General features: G+C 24.3%; 2 protein-coding genes and 1 long non-coding RNA gene across 3 annotated transcripts; 1 reads left to right on the plus strand and 2 right to left on the minus strand.

Annotated features, from left to right (window-relative positions):
• Nucleotides 1–624: 624 nt before the first annotated feature.
• Nucleotides 625–9968, plus strand: LOC127283770 (cytochrome P450 4c3-like). Its single transcript, XM_051308856.1, has 8 exons — nucleotides 625–1259; nucleotides 4481–4678; nucleotides 5794–5979; nucleotides 7743–7812; nucleotides 7941–8067; nucleotides 8221–8457; nucleotides 8550–8712; nucleotides 8817–9968. The coding sequence occupies exons 1-8, from the start codon at nucleotides 1067–1069 to the stop codon at nucleotides 9158–9160; spliced, it is 1518 nt and encodes a 505-aa protein (XP_051164813.1). The 5' UTR covers nucleotides 625–1066; the 3' UTR covers nucleotides 9161–9968.
• LOC127283779 (uncharacterized) lies at nucleotides 6071–7712 on the minus strand. The gene is made up of 5 exons (XM_051308869.1): nucleotides 7327–7712; nucleotides 7136–7246; nucleotides 6827–7055; nucleotides 6556–6745; nucleotides 6071–6403 (listed from the first exon to the last, which is right to left on the minus strand). Exons 1-5 carry the CDS (start codon nucleotides 7429–7431, stop codon nucleotides 6139–6141), a joined length of 900 nt encoding a protein of 299 aa, XP_051164826.1. The 5' UTR covers nucleotides 7432–7712; the 3' UTR covers nucleotides 6071–6138.
• Nucleotides 9969–11481: 1513 nt separating the features above from the next.
• Nucleotides 11482–13259, minus strand: LOC127283649 (uncharacterized). Its single transcript, XR_007843380.1, has 6 exons — nucleotides 13137–13259; nucleotides 12829–12926; nucleotides 12467–12552; nucleotides 12253–12345; nucleotides 11965–12045; nucleotides 11482–11758 (listed from the first exon to the last, which is right to left on the minus strand). It is a non-coding gene; the product is annotated as an uncharacterized LOC127283649 (long non-coding RNA).
• Between the last annotated feature and the right edge of the window lie 653 nt (nucleotides 13260–13912).

Here is a 13912-nt window from a genome sequence, read left to right on the forward strand (position 1 = left end):
AAAAGAACAAAAAAAGTTTTATATGACTCGTGTGTGAGACCTATTGAAAAATATTTTCAGTAAATATACACGTGTGCTTAAATAATACACATATATGTTTATACCATTTTTTCAGTCTATTAAAAATAAATTTAAATTTCAATCCTAAACTGATTAACTTAATGACAATAATTAAAATATATTACACGAAAATAAAAATAGATAAAATGAATGGAACCATTGGAACCAACAATTGTTGCTTTATTTTGATGTCAAATTAAATTTAAAAAAAATAATATTACTATTTAAAAACAATAGTAATTAAAAATTTCTATTTTTAATATTCGAAAAAAAAGAAAATCTTTTTCTCAGACATGCAATTAAACATTTTTTCAAAATCGACAAAATTCTCATCATTGAAATAACATTTTTTTTTATATCTAAATTCCGATAAGGTATATTTTATTTCGTAAATTACGAAAATTTGCATAACAGCTTATTTGTATAGTCTGCTTAAATGAAACACATACAAGTTCTTGTCTCTCTAAAAAAGAGGGAATGAACTATGTGTACATAAATGTGGTGTATGAAGAGAAAAAAATTCAAATCAAATTGAGAGAGATATTTAGAAGACATTAATATAAAAAAGGGGTTGGTTGGAGACAGTTCAAAAAGGGGCAATTGAGTAGTTCTTTTTTTTGTGGTTGTCACGTGGACGAAATATTGTAGAAAATCGCAAACCGATCTCGTGTGTGCGTTATCGGGGAGGTTGGATACCGACCACGTGTTTCTTTCATTGGCTGAGAGCTAGCCACTGGTCGTAGTATATATACACCGTTCTTCTCAAGATTCGAACGATATACAACAGTACTCTTTACCGTCTTCTCGATCGTGACTTAAAAAAAATTATTATTATTATTATTAAATTGTAATTAGAAAATATTTTGCGGGTTAAATATTTCAAGAAAAATGGAATTTCGTTTAGTGTGAAATTATTAGTGTTTTTTAAAAAAAAATTTGTACGGAAAAAAAAAATTTTGTGAATAGTAAAAGAAACGGTATTTTTTTGAAAATAATTTAGTGAAAAATGGCTGCAATTTTGGAGTCAAATTTTGGAATACAATCATGGACTACTGTTATTCTTTCGCTTTGTGTTTCATCAATTTTCTTGATGCTTTTGGTGAAAAGAGCGCATTTTTTGTATACATTGAGAAAAGTACCTTCTCCATTCGCAATACCTATTATAGGAAATGCTCATCAACTTAATTGTGATTTGGAAGGTAAGTTTTTTTTCTGAATATTTTTATTTCGTTATCTGATATTTTTTGAATAAAAAATTTGAAATTAAAATTTTTATACATATAGAGAATAAAAATTTTCTTTACTGGTGTTAGGTAACAATTAATGAATAAATTAATTTTATAGAAATAAAAAAAAAATCTTTAGAATTCCAATATATTTTAGATAAATTTCTTATAAAAGATATAATCAATATAAATTTTATTTTAGATATCAATGCGTATATAAAGATTAAATTTAGATAATTGATAACATATTTCAAATTAATAGCAAATTTCACATATTTGAAAAATTGTTTGGGTTTCAAATTTTTAGTTTCGCGCTCTCTCACTCTCTGTGTTAATGCTTTGTAAAAAATTCAAAAATTTTGAATTCTTAAAAGGTAAATTAATATTTGATGTTAAATATTTAAACAAATGTTTATTATTTATTAATTTCAACATTTTTATATTTAAAAAAGGAATTAACATTTTTTTTGGCAAATTTTAATAACGAGAAAAATATGTAATAATTTTTTGAATTTTTTCACAAAAAAATAAAACAAAATATTAATAAATATTATTAATATTTTTAAAAAATAGTATGCAAATTTTCGTAGTTTACTGAATAAAAAATTTTTATCTGAGTTTTTTTTACATATATGAATTTTCAAGTTTTGTAAAAAAAAATATGCAAACAAGATTGAAAAGTTGTTTCTAAAGTTTTGCAAGCCTTCAAATGAACGGTATTTTTTAAGTTAAAATTTTATTGTAAAAGATTACTTTAAGTAGCAAAATTAATAATTTAATTCTACTATAAAGAAATTTTTGAAAATATTTTGATTAAGAAAAAATTGTCGATCTTTTTAACATTATTTTACAATAATTTCCCCCCTTTTTTTTAACAATTTGGTGTTTAATAAAAAATCAGACGGACAGTCAATACAAAAGTTAGTCTACCTTCACATTTTTGTTAAAATAAATAAATAAAATAAAAACAATTCAGTAAAAGCGGGAACAATTTTGTCTAACACTTTGAATAATTAAAATTTTATTATTAAACTAACAAATTTTTAATATTAAGAAATAATTGTCAAATTTTTCGGTTATCTTGCCCAAATATAAAATAAATAAATACATACATAATTATGTTGTTAAATGTCAGGAAATTGTAATTTTTATTCAAATGCAACTTTCTAATGTTCAATATTTAATTTTCAAAATGCTAAATATTAAATTACTTACATTTATATACTGGCTGTTAATATTGTTTAAATAAATTGTTTTTATTTAAGAATACAAGAATACAGAGACTATTAACTTTTGTTCCGATTGTTTATCCGATTTTTTCTTCAAAAAAAATTTATCTTAAAAAAATTTGTAACAAAATTTATAATTTCAATGTCTGTATATTTCTGTGAACTATTATCTTTGACTATTTGGCGCAAAAAATTCTTGTTTATAACAAAATAGACATTGCAAAGACAAGCGTTCAGCAAATCCATTGAATACACTCTATTAAGGTCGATCATTGCACTCTCGGCAAAATAACACATGTATCATTGTAACATTAAAAAAATTTTAAATTGCGCGCATGATTCCGATTAAATAAATTGCTGCTCGATTATATATTCTTTTAGAACACTATATATATTATTGTATAATATCTATTAATATTTACAAGCTAGCGTTTCACAAGCTTATCTCAAACTAATGAAGACCATAATTATAAAAATTAAAATTTTTTGTTTTTTTCAACAAAATATTTTTTAAAAAATACCCTTGCATAATAATATACCTATTTTAAAAATTTTTTATTAATCCCAGAATTTTGTTCAAGTATAAAAAATATATAATATATACATGTTTCAAGTATATAAGAAGAGCGCGATTTTTTTCAATCAACACTACAGCCATCAATTACTGCGGTTATAATGTACATGAATGATTTGGAAGAAATAGGTCGAGGACGTTAGATGAATAAAAAAGTTGTATTGGGAACGAAAAAAAAGACTTACGATTGTATTTTATCCCCCTTATGTCTTATCCATTAATGGTTTTATCATATTGCACGTGTAAAATAAGAAAACAATGATCGAGTATAGCAAAAAAGTTGTTTCATCCGAAAGAAGCGAAAAAATTTTGTTTAATATCAAAAATCTGTTTATATTTATCCAAAGAAAAAAATCAAAAATTTTGGATTTCTTAAAATAATTTATTTTTATCATAAACTGTCTTTTTCTTATCCAATAAAAGTCCAAAAAATTCCCGACTATCTTCAATAACTTAAATCATGGAAATAAACAAATAACATTAAATAAAATTAAAAAAAATAATATTTCTATAATTAATAGTTAAAAAATTAAAAATGCTTCTATCAAAGGATTGAGAAATTAAAAATTTTTTTGTAATAACATTACATAATCTTTTTTTTTGAAAAAAAAAAATTCATATTAATGGATGAATGAAATTTGGTTGGCGGTTTTAAAATCGAAAGTTACCCGTGAAAAAAAGCGGTCGTACACGTGCAGCCTTGGCAGCGCAATGACACGATTAAGAATGACTTTGCTTTGCGTGCATATAGAGATAGTTTTAAATACACATGGTACAATGGTTTTTTTATATATCCTTCTATGCGAAGGACGCCATATAATATGCAAGGCATCTCCGTCGATGCATCTATGTAACTGGTTCCGCAAGAAAAATGCGTGCCATTTTTTCCGGTCAATGTCCGGTCAGCGGCACTATATACCAATGTCTGCACGTTGCAAACACATTGCTACTTTCTATGAGCAAAGATCGAGATATTATTTTCTATAAGGGCGATTCTATATATAAACGATAATCTATGCGGGATTTTTTATTCCTCCTCCCCCCCACACACACACACAAAAGATTTTATAATTTTAAGATAAGAAAAATGTCTCATTTTTTCTTTTCATTAATACGAACAATAAATAAAAATTTTTCAAAAACTTATCAATTTCAATTTGTCATAGGAAACTATCAAGACGAAACTAACAGATTTTTTTGCCCAAAGCGGGTCATTGAACTCCCTATCATCGAAATTGCTAATTTTAGAAAGTAAAAATGATTGTTTGAATAAAAATCTAATTTTTTTAAAAATTAAATCACCAGGAATTATTTTTATTCAATTGAATACTATATATATTTAGAAATTTTATTTCGAAATTGCTTTTTTCAATTAATATTGAAATTTTCAGAATTTTTTAAAAAATTAATAAAATGGAGCAAGGAATTTGGAGACATTTTTATAACTTGGGTTGGCATGAGACCATTTTTGTGGATTTATCGAGTGGAACAAGTTCAACCATTGCTAAGCAGTAGCATTCACATAGACAAAAGTCTAGAATACGAATTCCTAAGACCCTGGATTGGTACAGGACTAATCACAAGTAACGGTAAGGATTTGTCATTTTTTTTTCCTATATCCTGTTAATCCTTCGGTTTGAAAAAAAACTCGAAATCGTGAATGGGTTGAGAATAATAATTAAAAAGGATAAAAACCAGTATCAAAGTCCTTCATTTCCTAATGGTATATGTAAGATATATTTAAAACTGTTTGAAACTATCGAAAATCAAAATTTAGAACCGATCCCTAAAATTTATCCAATGAATCAAATATTATAAGGCCAAATTTTTATTTAAAAAATCTTTTTAAATTCCTTTTTTCAAAAAATTGAAAATTCGTTTAATTAAAAAGAATTTGTTATGAAACAATTATTTATAATACATAATAATAAAAATCAAGTATTTGCATTGACGTTTTCAGATTAGCGCAGGGAAAAAGATATAAATCGCATAAATGAAATATAAAGATAATAATTCCGTTATAATCAGAAATTTATCAATGACGATTTTTTTTTATATTTGTGTGAAAATAAATTTGCATTTCGCGCTTTCAATTAATACATATATATAGTATAACGTAAAATTGAACTTGAAAAAGTGTGAATCATCCGCAAAAAAATAAAAAGTATTAAATAAATATTAATAAGAGAAAATAAAAAAAATTGAAGAAGAGAATAAAATTACAAAAGAGAAAATAAAAAGAAAAAAAAATGGTAAACGACAAATATGCAAAAAGAAAAAAAATAGTTCCACGTGTGGATAAAATATGATGAACATTGTGTGTATGTTTTTATTTTTTGATGAACGTTTTACGTATATTTAGTTGCCCTATTGATTATTTATTGATTGTTGATTAGCCCGAGGCTAAATCGCGTTTATGCATTCTTATCGTATTTTAGTTTCATGGATAATAAAGAAACGAACGCGCGTGCCAAAGATGTTATTTTCCATCGAAAATCTTTGAGCAGACATACAAGGTTGCTTCAAAAAGGATAAACAATCAACATAGCAGACTAACGAATTTTTTTACAACACAGCAAATTGTGTTCAACATTTCTGTCAACATTCTAAAAAAAGCTTTTACATATTTAAAATAATCTACGTTTTATTATTTCAGAAAAAGAAGAATTTTAATAAAATTTGTTGATTTATTGATTTTTTTTAGGTTCAAAATGGCATTCAAGAAGAAAATTATTGTCGCCAACATTTCATAGTGAACTCTTGAAAGATTACCTTAGAATAACAATGAAGGAAGTTAATATTCTGATAAGTTGTTTGCAACAGGAAATTGGAAAAACTGCTTTCGATATTGTCCCATACGCTAAACGAGCGGCTCTCGATGTTATTTGCAGTAAGTATATTCGAATTTATAATTAATAATTTTGGATGTGAATAATTTTTTAATTTCGAATTAAATAGGTTTAATTATTTGCTAATTTTAAAGAAAAATGTTATTTATATATTTGATTAAGAGATATAATCATATATATCGTTATCCAATATATCTTTTTTAAGATGTGACACAATGATTACTACTGATGTTACTTAATGTACTTAATGGATAATTCTTGATAAATTTTCTCATCCACGTTAATTTCCCCTTCTTTATTTTACTTTTATGATGATTTTCACGAGATTTCGATTTTTCTACAGATTTATTAAAACGTGAAATTAAAATCACTGATCTACTCGAATTGGAGTGAATTATATGGTTTTGTTTTTTATGTTCATCTTTTCTTTTCTTCAATTTTTCACTGACACGCGATTTTCTTTTTCTAAAAATTTTATATAACTAAATATTTTTTTGATTTAAAAACCGAAAAAAATAATAACATTAATTAAATTAAAATTTAAATATTTATATATTTTAATTTTAATAATTTTAAAAATTCAAGAATCAATATTCTCTAAAAGTCAAAAAACGTACTTTTGCGATGATAAATTATTTCGTTTGGAAAATTTTATTTTTCCCTTCTGATTATGATGATAAAGTCTTGGTTTTGAAAGATATTCAATTCGTGAACTACAAGTAGCATAAGAATAAAATTTCTTTTTACGATGGAATTTTGAATTGATTTTAATACGAGGCTTTGAAAGTTCAAGAATCCTTGGAGTCGCTAAGAAAATATAATTAAAAATTATTATTTAAATAATTGAAATATCAAGATAAAAGTGAAAATTATACAAAAAAAACAAACCAATAGCGTTTAAAGCTTTTGGAGAAACATTGAATGATGGTTTTAAATTTTCTTTAAACGGAACTCTCGGTTTAGAGAGTTCGATTAAACGAGATGATATTTCGAGAATACGATTAAATTTATTTTTCTGATGAGAATTTTTCTTATCACAATTATTTAAACGATTTTTCGGTTCAGCTAATTGATTAATTCGTTCTGTTATTTCATATAATAATGCAGCTGTTTTAACCTATATTTTTTTGTTTATTTAAAAAAATAAATAATTAATTGGGGCAATTTTTTTTTTAAATTTGTAAATAATTTATGTACTTTAAATGAATTATTTATGGGTTTCTTAATTTCCTTTTTCTTTTTTGCTACTACAGACATTAATGCCATTGAAATGGTATTTAAATTACGAATATTTTTTGAAGGCAGTTCCTAAAAATTTAAATATTTGTCAATTATACATATTTTACGTATTTAATTTTTTAATTTGTTCAAACAAAGTATATACTGACGTATTGTTTAATGTGACGATTCCAATGAGGATTTTCTTTTAGTAAAATACTTCCTAAAGAATCTGTAGTAGATTTGCTCAATTGTGTAAGACTTTCAACAGACATTTTTTTTCTCTTTACATACTAATTTATTATGCAAAAAAATAATAATAAATTGGAATAAATTATTATATGAATTTGCAATCAAAATTTTTTTCTACATTTTTTAAAAATTTTTTTTAATTTTATACTTGGAAATTTAAAAAAGGTTACTAAATCTGTCAAAACGAAAAATTAAATTAAAATAAAAAAAAAGAAAAATCAATCATTCTTTTGTCTATCTTGAAAAATAAATTTTTTTCGAAAAATAAAATTTTAATGAAGTTACGTCTTATAATAAAATATTCTCTCTAAATTTAGATTAAATTTTTTTACAGATACTGCCATGGGCTATCCAATCAATGCTCAGACGAATCACAAAAACGAATATTTCTTGGCTGTTGAAAGGTGAGTTAAAATTATTGAATAAAAAAAGTGGATTGCAAAGAAATGAATAAAGAAATTAAAAAATTATTTAGAAAAAAACTATTATATAGCAAAAAAGAAAAAAAGAATTTAATAAATGATTTTTTCAGATTATCGAAACTCATGCAGATGAGGTTCACGAACATTTGGATAAAATGGGATCCTATATTTAACAGGACTTCTTTGGGAAAGGAACAAGCACGCTTGATCAACATAATTCACAGTTTTGTCGACAAGGTCAGTGCAAAAGAGAGAGAAAAAAAATATCTATTCGCAAAAAAAAAATTCTTCAAGGTTTTATTAATTTTTTTTTAATCCAAAAAGAAGCAAAATTCGCTTTTTTTTAATGGCTGCGCCAACAATTAATAATTGTTAATTTTTGTAATTCAGGTAATTTTCGAGAGAAAATTAGAGTGGTCAATGAAATTTGATGGAAATTGCAATGAAACACCAAAAAAATGTCAAGCTTTATTGGATTTATTATTAGATGCAGCTCATAATGGAGCTGAATTATCGGATGAAGATTTACGAGATGAAGTTAATACTTTTATGTTTGCTGGACACGATACAGTTGCAACAAGTGTATCATGGTTCCTCTATGCATTGGGAAGACATCCCGAATATCAGGTAATTAGAATTTATTTTATTTTATATTATCAAAACTTGAATTTATTAAAATATTTCTATCTCTATTCTGACTTTAATTTAATGCTTGACAGAAATTAATCATCGAGGAGTATGAAAACATAATTGGATCGCAAGAACTCACTTTGGATCTTCTCCAGAAATTAGTCTGGTTAGATGCTTGCCTAAAGGAAAGTTGGAGAATCTATCCAGTTACTCCGTTAATTGCGAGACAAATCTACAGTCCTCTCAAATTATGTAAGTTTTTATATCTTGGAGATAATTGGAGATAATTTTCAAATCAGACAAAAAATTTAATTTCCAAAAAGGATAAAGTAATATTAAAAAATCTTTTTTTGCAGCTACACAAGAAATTCCAGCGGGTACGACGGTGTTAATAAATTCCTATTTACTTCATCGTGATCAAAGATATTTTTCTCAACCCGATAAATTTATGCCTGAACGTTTTTTACCTGACAAACCAAAACCACCACCATTCACATATATTCCATTTAGTGCCGGTTCACGAAATTGTATAGGATGGAAATTTGCTCAAATGGAAGTTAAAGTTACAATTCTATCAATACTTCGAGCATTTGAAATTTATTCTATTCAAAGTGAAGATCAACTCAAGTTTGTAGCAAATCTTGTACTTGATAACGTTGGTGGAATTCCTATTCAAATTAAACCAAGACAAACACTTTAGAAAAAAAATATGATCTGTAAATGACTGATAATTGATAAACCATTTTTTTCAATTTTATCAATACGATATACTATATAGAACAAAAATATAAGTATTCTAAAGTATAACACACAAAAGAAGAAGAAGAAGAAGAAGAAGAAAACTCTTTCCGGAGTAAAAAGTAGAAATGTATTATTATTTGTATAATTGTTTTATATTACTGAAAAGATAAAAGCAAAGCGGATGATGGTAAAAGCAAAACCAAAAAGCGATTATAAAAGACAAGGATTATTATTTGAATATTGTAGAGAACGAATGAAATAGAAAACAACGAGAATGATGAATGTTTTTTTTAAAAAAAGACTGCTAAATCAATTATATTATCATTTTATAGAAAAATTGTAAATTACCTAGTCGATATTTAGTGGAAAAAATTGGAAAAATGTACGTGATATAGAATAACATTTTAAGCACGCGCATATTTTTTATACGTTATATTTTCAATAAGTGAAAATAACATTGTATATACAAAATGTATTATTATTAGACGAGTTGACTTTATTTCTAGACTTGGCTATTTTTAATTGTATAAATCATAAAAAGCGATAAAAAGTGTAAATGACTCATTGTTACTATGATGATATGGCTTGTTACTTACAAGTAATTTGTTGAATATTTTGATTAAAGGCAGTTTTAAATTTTTTTACGTTAGAAAATTTGCAATTTTTCACATTTGAAACTTTTAATTCTCAAACAAAGTTTCAATGATAATTTTATACTTCAATTATGTAGAAATAAACTCTGTAAAATAAATATAAGTTATATTATATACATTTGTACTAAAATTAACTTTTTAAATAAAAAAAAGAATGTTAAAAAAAAGATTGCAATTTTATTTTTGTTTAATAACCATTAACCGCCAAAATTATAGATATCTGGTGGAAACGAGTGTTACTAAATTAGCGCCAAATTTAAAATTATAAAATAAATATATTATTTTTCTAGTGTATATCTTAAATATTTAACAGTTTATATGGCAAAATCAATATAATTTAAATTCAATTTAAAATTCTAAGTATTCTCTAAATTCTCAAATAGTTATAATTTTATCTAATTTTAATTTTAATTGATACTAAAAGTGTCAAAAAAATAAATTAAATTAATAAAAATGTTAACTAATTTGAGTAGAGATAGTAGCATATAATTTCATTTTTTTCGGTTATAAAATTTTCATAATATGATAAATATTAAATAAATCCTATATACTAATAAATAAAGAATATAATAAATTATGCATTCCTAAAAAAATAAATGATTAATTCAATTAAAAAGAAATATTATTTCTCACCACGTTGATTCATCTGGAAATAATGATTAATTAACCAAAACATGCAAAAAAAACACTTAAAAAACGTACACAAAACACTTATAAAACATATACAAAACATTAAAATATAAAAGACAACATAGTGACAAAAGAAATAAAAGATAGAAATAAATAAAATTTTCACTTACATTTTTTACCCGATTTCCCTACCTATTGCTATATTTAAAACGAACAAAAATGCCTATTTTTCCCGAATTTCCTACCTATATTTATATTCTAAACGAAACTAATACCGCCCAGGTGCAAATTACCTACACTAGGGTTAACGTCCCGGGACGCAACCGTCACCTGAGCGATCTTTTCTGAAAAGAAAACATTTAATTCGTTAATCATTAAAAAAATTATCAAATCTTTCAATTTCCAATTCCACATGCATTAACTTTTAACTGTTGAGAATTAAGTATAAAATTTACTAACAGAATTAATTAATTAAATTATTTGAAGTTAATAAAATTTTACTCTAGTTTGAATTACTTTTTTTGAATAGAAAAGAAAATTACTTTAATTAATTTAACATACAATAAATAAATAACATACATATATAAACATTGAAAAAAACATTGACAATAATATTAATTTAAGCAGTATTAAAGTAGTAATCTACAAAACATGTAATACTTTAGGATGTGGGGAGTGTTACAAATTTTAAGAGGCTAAATTTCCGAAATTATCACATGTTTTTTTTTAGATTACTCCAAAAAAATACTAAAAAAATAATAAATTTTGTCAATGGTGTCACTATGTTGTCAGATTTCCTTCTCTGTTTCTTTTTAATTTTTAATATTTTATTTGGATCAATATGATATATCTACTTTTTTCAGATGTTTCTAAATACATTACATTTTTTTAAAAAGTTAAGGAAATTTCACAATTAAGAATATATAATGAAAAATTAATTTTCAATTCATAAATCTATTTTAATTGAATTTATTAAAAAAAATAGCTATTTTAAACAGAGAAGGGGTTAAATAAAAAACGACTCACCGATCGGCGGATCATCCCTCGTCGGGACAATAACGTCATTGCCACTCTCGACCGCTTCTGGGCCAGCTCCCGAAGATCCCTCTTTCTTGCTCGCACTTCTGCGTGAGGCCGGGAGCTCAAAAAAAATATTATAAAAAAATAATAAAAAATGAAAAAAAATTGTATAAAAAAAAGATATATGCTGGGGCCACTTTTCTTCTTCCACATCCTTCCTAGTCTCTTCAGATATTTGGAAAATTGGAATGGAACTGAAAAAAAATATTATTAAAAATTAAATTATACACTTATTTTCTCAAAACACTATTAAATGCTAAGTTATTATTTTTTAATCAATTAAATTAATTTGGAATTAATTTAATGAAATTAAAAAATAATTAAATCCAGTTAAAATTTTTTAAGTAAATTATAATTTTTAAATTTGTATATAAAATTAATTATATTAAACAACACTCACCTATATGAGGTGATTTCTGCGTAGTGTTAGAAATACGATGACACCATATCCTTTTTATAAAAGGACTTCCTTCTTTTGGACCTGAAAAAAATATAATAATTCATGATGTTATAAAATAAAATATTAAAAATCCTCAATACAATAAATTATTTTTAATTATATATTAATATTCATAAATATTAACATTTTATATTCTATCATGTTATAAATATTACAATAAATTTTTATTTATTTTTGTTTTATTCCATTTATTGATATTTCTGAAAAATATTGGAAACAAAGACTCACCTATAAGGGGGAATTTCAGCGTGGTGTATAAGATACGATGACAGCATAGCTCCTTTTTAAAAGCTCAAATCTTTCTGCTACTGGACCAACTGCCTGAAAAAAAATAATTTATTATATTATATGTGCAAAATAAAATATTAAAAATCGTAAATACTATCAATTATTACATTGTTCCAATATAACAATTAAAGGAAAAAATTTATAATCGACTTACATTGAACTGCGACTCAGCAATGCAAGATCTCCTCCAGGAGCAGCTCCGCAACAAACACCCATCCTTCACGATTTGAACACCTGTAACTTGAGAAAAAAAATTGTTTTCCATAAAAACTTACAATAAGATTTTCAAAATAAAATTTATTTAATTATTTCTTAAGATGATTTTATAAAAAAAATGTATATAATATTAGTTATTTTAAATTTTAATTAATTAATAAGTAAAATAATAATTATCATAATCAAAAGCAGAAAAAACTAATAAAATTACTATTAAAATGCAAAATGGAATTTTTAGAAAAAAAATGTTTGTTATTTAAAAATAATGTAAAATCTTAGTTTTTATAAACAAATATTCACCTAAGTTGAGAAGAATTGGTGCCCAAAGGATTAACATTGTTTTAGTATTTAATTCAAGTCCTTTTTTTCCTGAGATGTCTTTATTCCATTTTTTAGCTCTGTAAATAAATAAATAAAAGTTAAATAAACATATAATATGAATTTTAATAATAATTAAATTTTGATTTTAAATTTCATCTCTAAAATACGGCGGACAAATATTCGAACAGATGTAGGAGAGAAATATGAAATTGGTTAAGTAGTAATTTTTAGGTTAAATTCCAAAGTGTCATCAAATTTCCCAAAATATTAAAAATTCTGATATTTACCAACCAAAAATTACTTGTACTCTAGAAAATTTATATCACACTGAACATAATTATTCAAATATATTTTTAATTTGTATTCAGATTTAAAGATGTTTTCTGTTATTCATGAAATTTTCTGTCACTTTCAGCCGCTCTTTCTACAATGTCTACTATAGTGAACAATGATACCAACATGAACAAAAAAAAATTACTAACCAATTATACACTTCTACCAACATAATTAGAAATTTTTTAAACTATTTTTTTTAAATGTAGTAACCTTCTTTTTTTATTATTTTCAATTTTATTAATAAATTTATTTCTAATTATTATTATTTTTCCTTTTTTTCATTTATTTTATTTAATATTTTTAAAAAAATTCAAAAGTCGCGCAAAAATACGACAAGTCACAACAAGTGTAATGCCAAAATTTTCATTTCTGCCAACACGAAAAATTTCATTTTCGTAAAAGTTAATTTTTATTATATATTATTCATTCTTTTTTTCGCAAATTTTTTTATTTATTATTAATAAAACAAAAATTGTATAATTTTACGATTTAACTTGTACTTTACCTATATTTCTTTGTTTAACATTTTGATGCTAAACTTTTTAGGTTAGGTTCGTGTCAAAAAATTTTTTTTGAAATTGCTTATTTTTTTCTTGCCTGCCACGAAACTTTCATGATTTCTCGAATATTTATATAGAACAATACTTAATTATCAAAAAATATCTATAATAATCGTTTTGATTAAAGAAAAACTACAAGATTCGATTTCCTATAACGAAATATGGTT

Source organism: Leptopilina boulardi, unplaced genomic scaffold, assembly GCF_019393585.1.
Source record: "Leptopilina boulardi isolate dan_hultmark-lab unplaced genomic scaffold, ZJU_Lbou_2.1 LbouV2_119, whole genome shotgun sequence".
NCBI classification, from domain to species: Eukaryota; Metazoa; Arthropoda; class Insecta; order Hymenoptera; family Figitidae; genus Leptopilina; species Leptopilina boulardi.

Coding starts and splice junctions, on each gene's coding strand:
- LOC127283779 (XM_051308869.1), bottom strand. CDS start 7,431: ATGTCTGTTGAAAGTCTTACACAATTGAGCAAATCTACTACAGATTCT. Junction 7,247..7,326: donor ATCGTCACATTAAACAATAC/GTCAGTATATAC, acceptor TTAAATTTTTAG/GAACTGCCTTCAAAAAATAT. Junction 6,404..6,555: donor AATAATTTATCATCGCAAAA/GTACGTTTTTTG, acceptor TAAAATTTTTAG/AAAAAGAAAATCGCGTGTCA.
- LOC127283770 (XM_051308856.1), top strand. CDS start 1,067: ATGGCTGCAATTTTGGAGTCAAATTTTGGAATACAATCATGGACTACT. Junction 1,260..4,480: donor ACTTAATTGTGATTTGGAAG/GTAAGTTTTTTT, acceptor TGAAATTTTCAG/AATTTTTTAAAAAATTAATA. Junction 8,068..8,220: donor TTCACAGTTTTGTCGACAAG/GTCAGTGCAAAA, acceptor TTTGTAATTCAG/GTAATTTTCGAGAGAAAATT.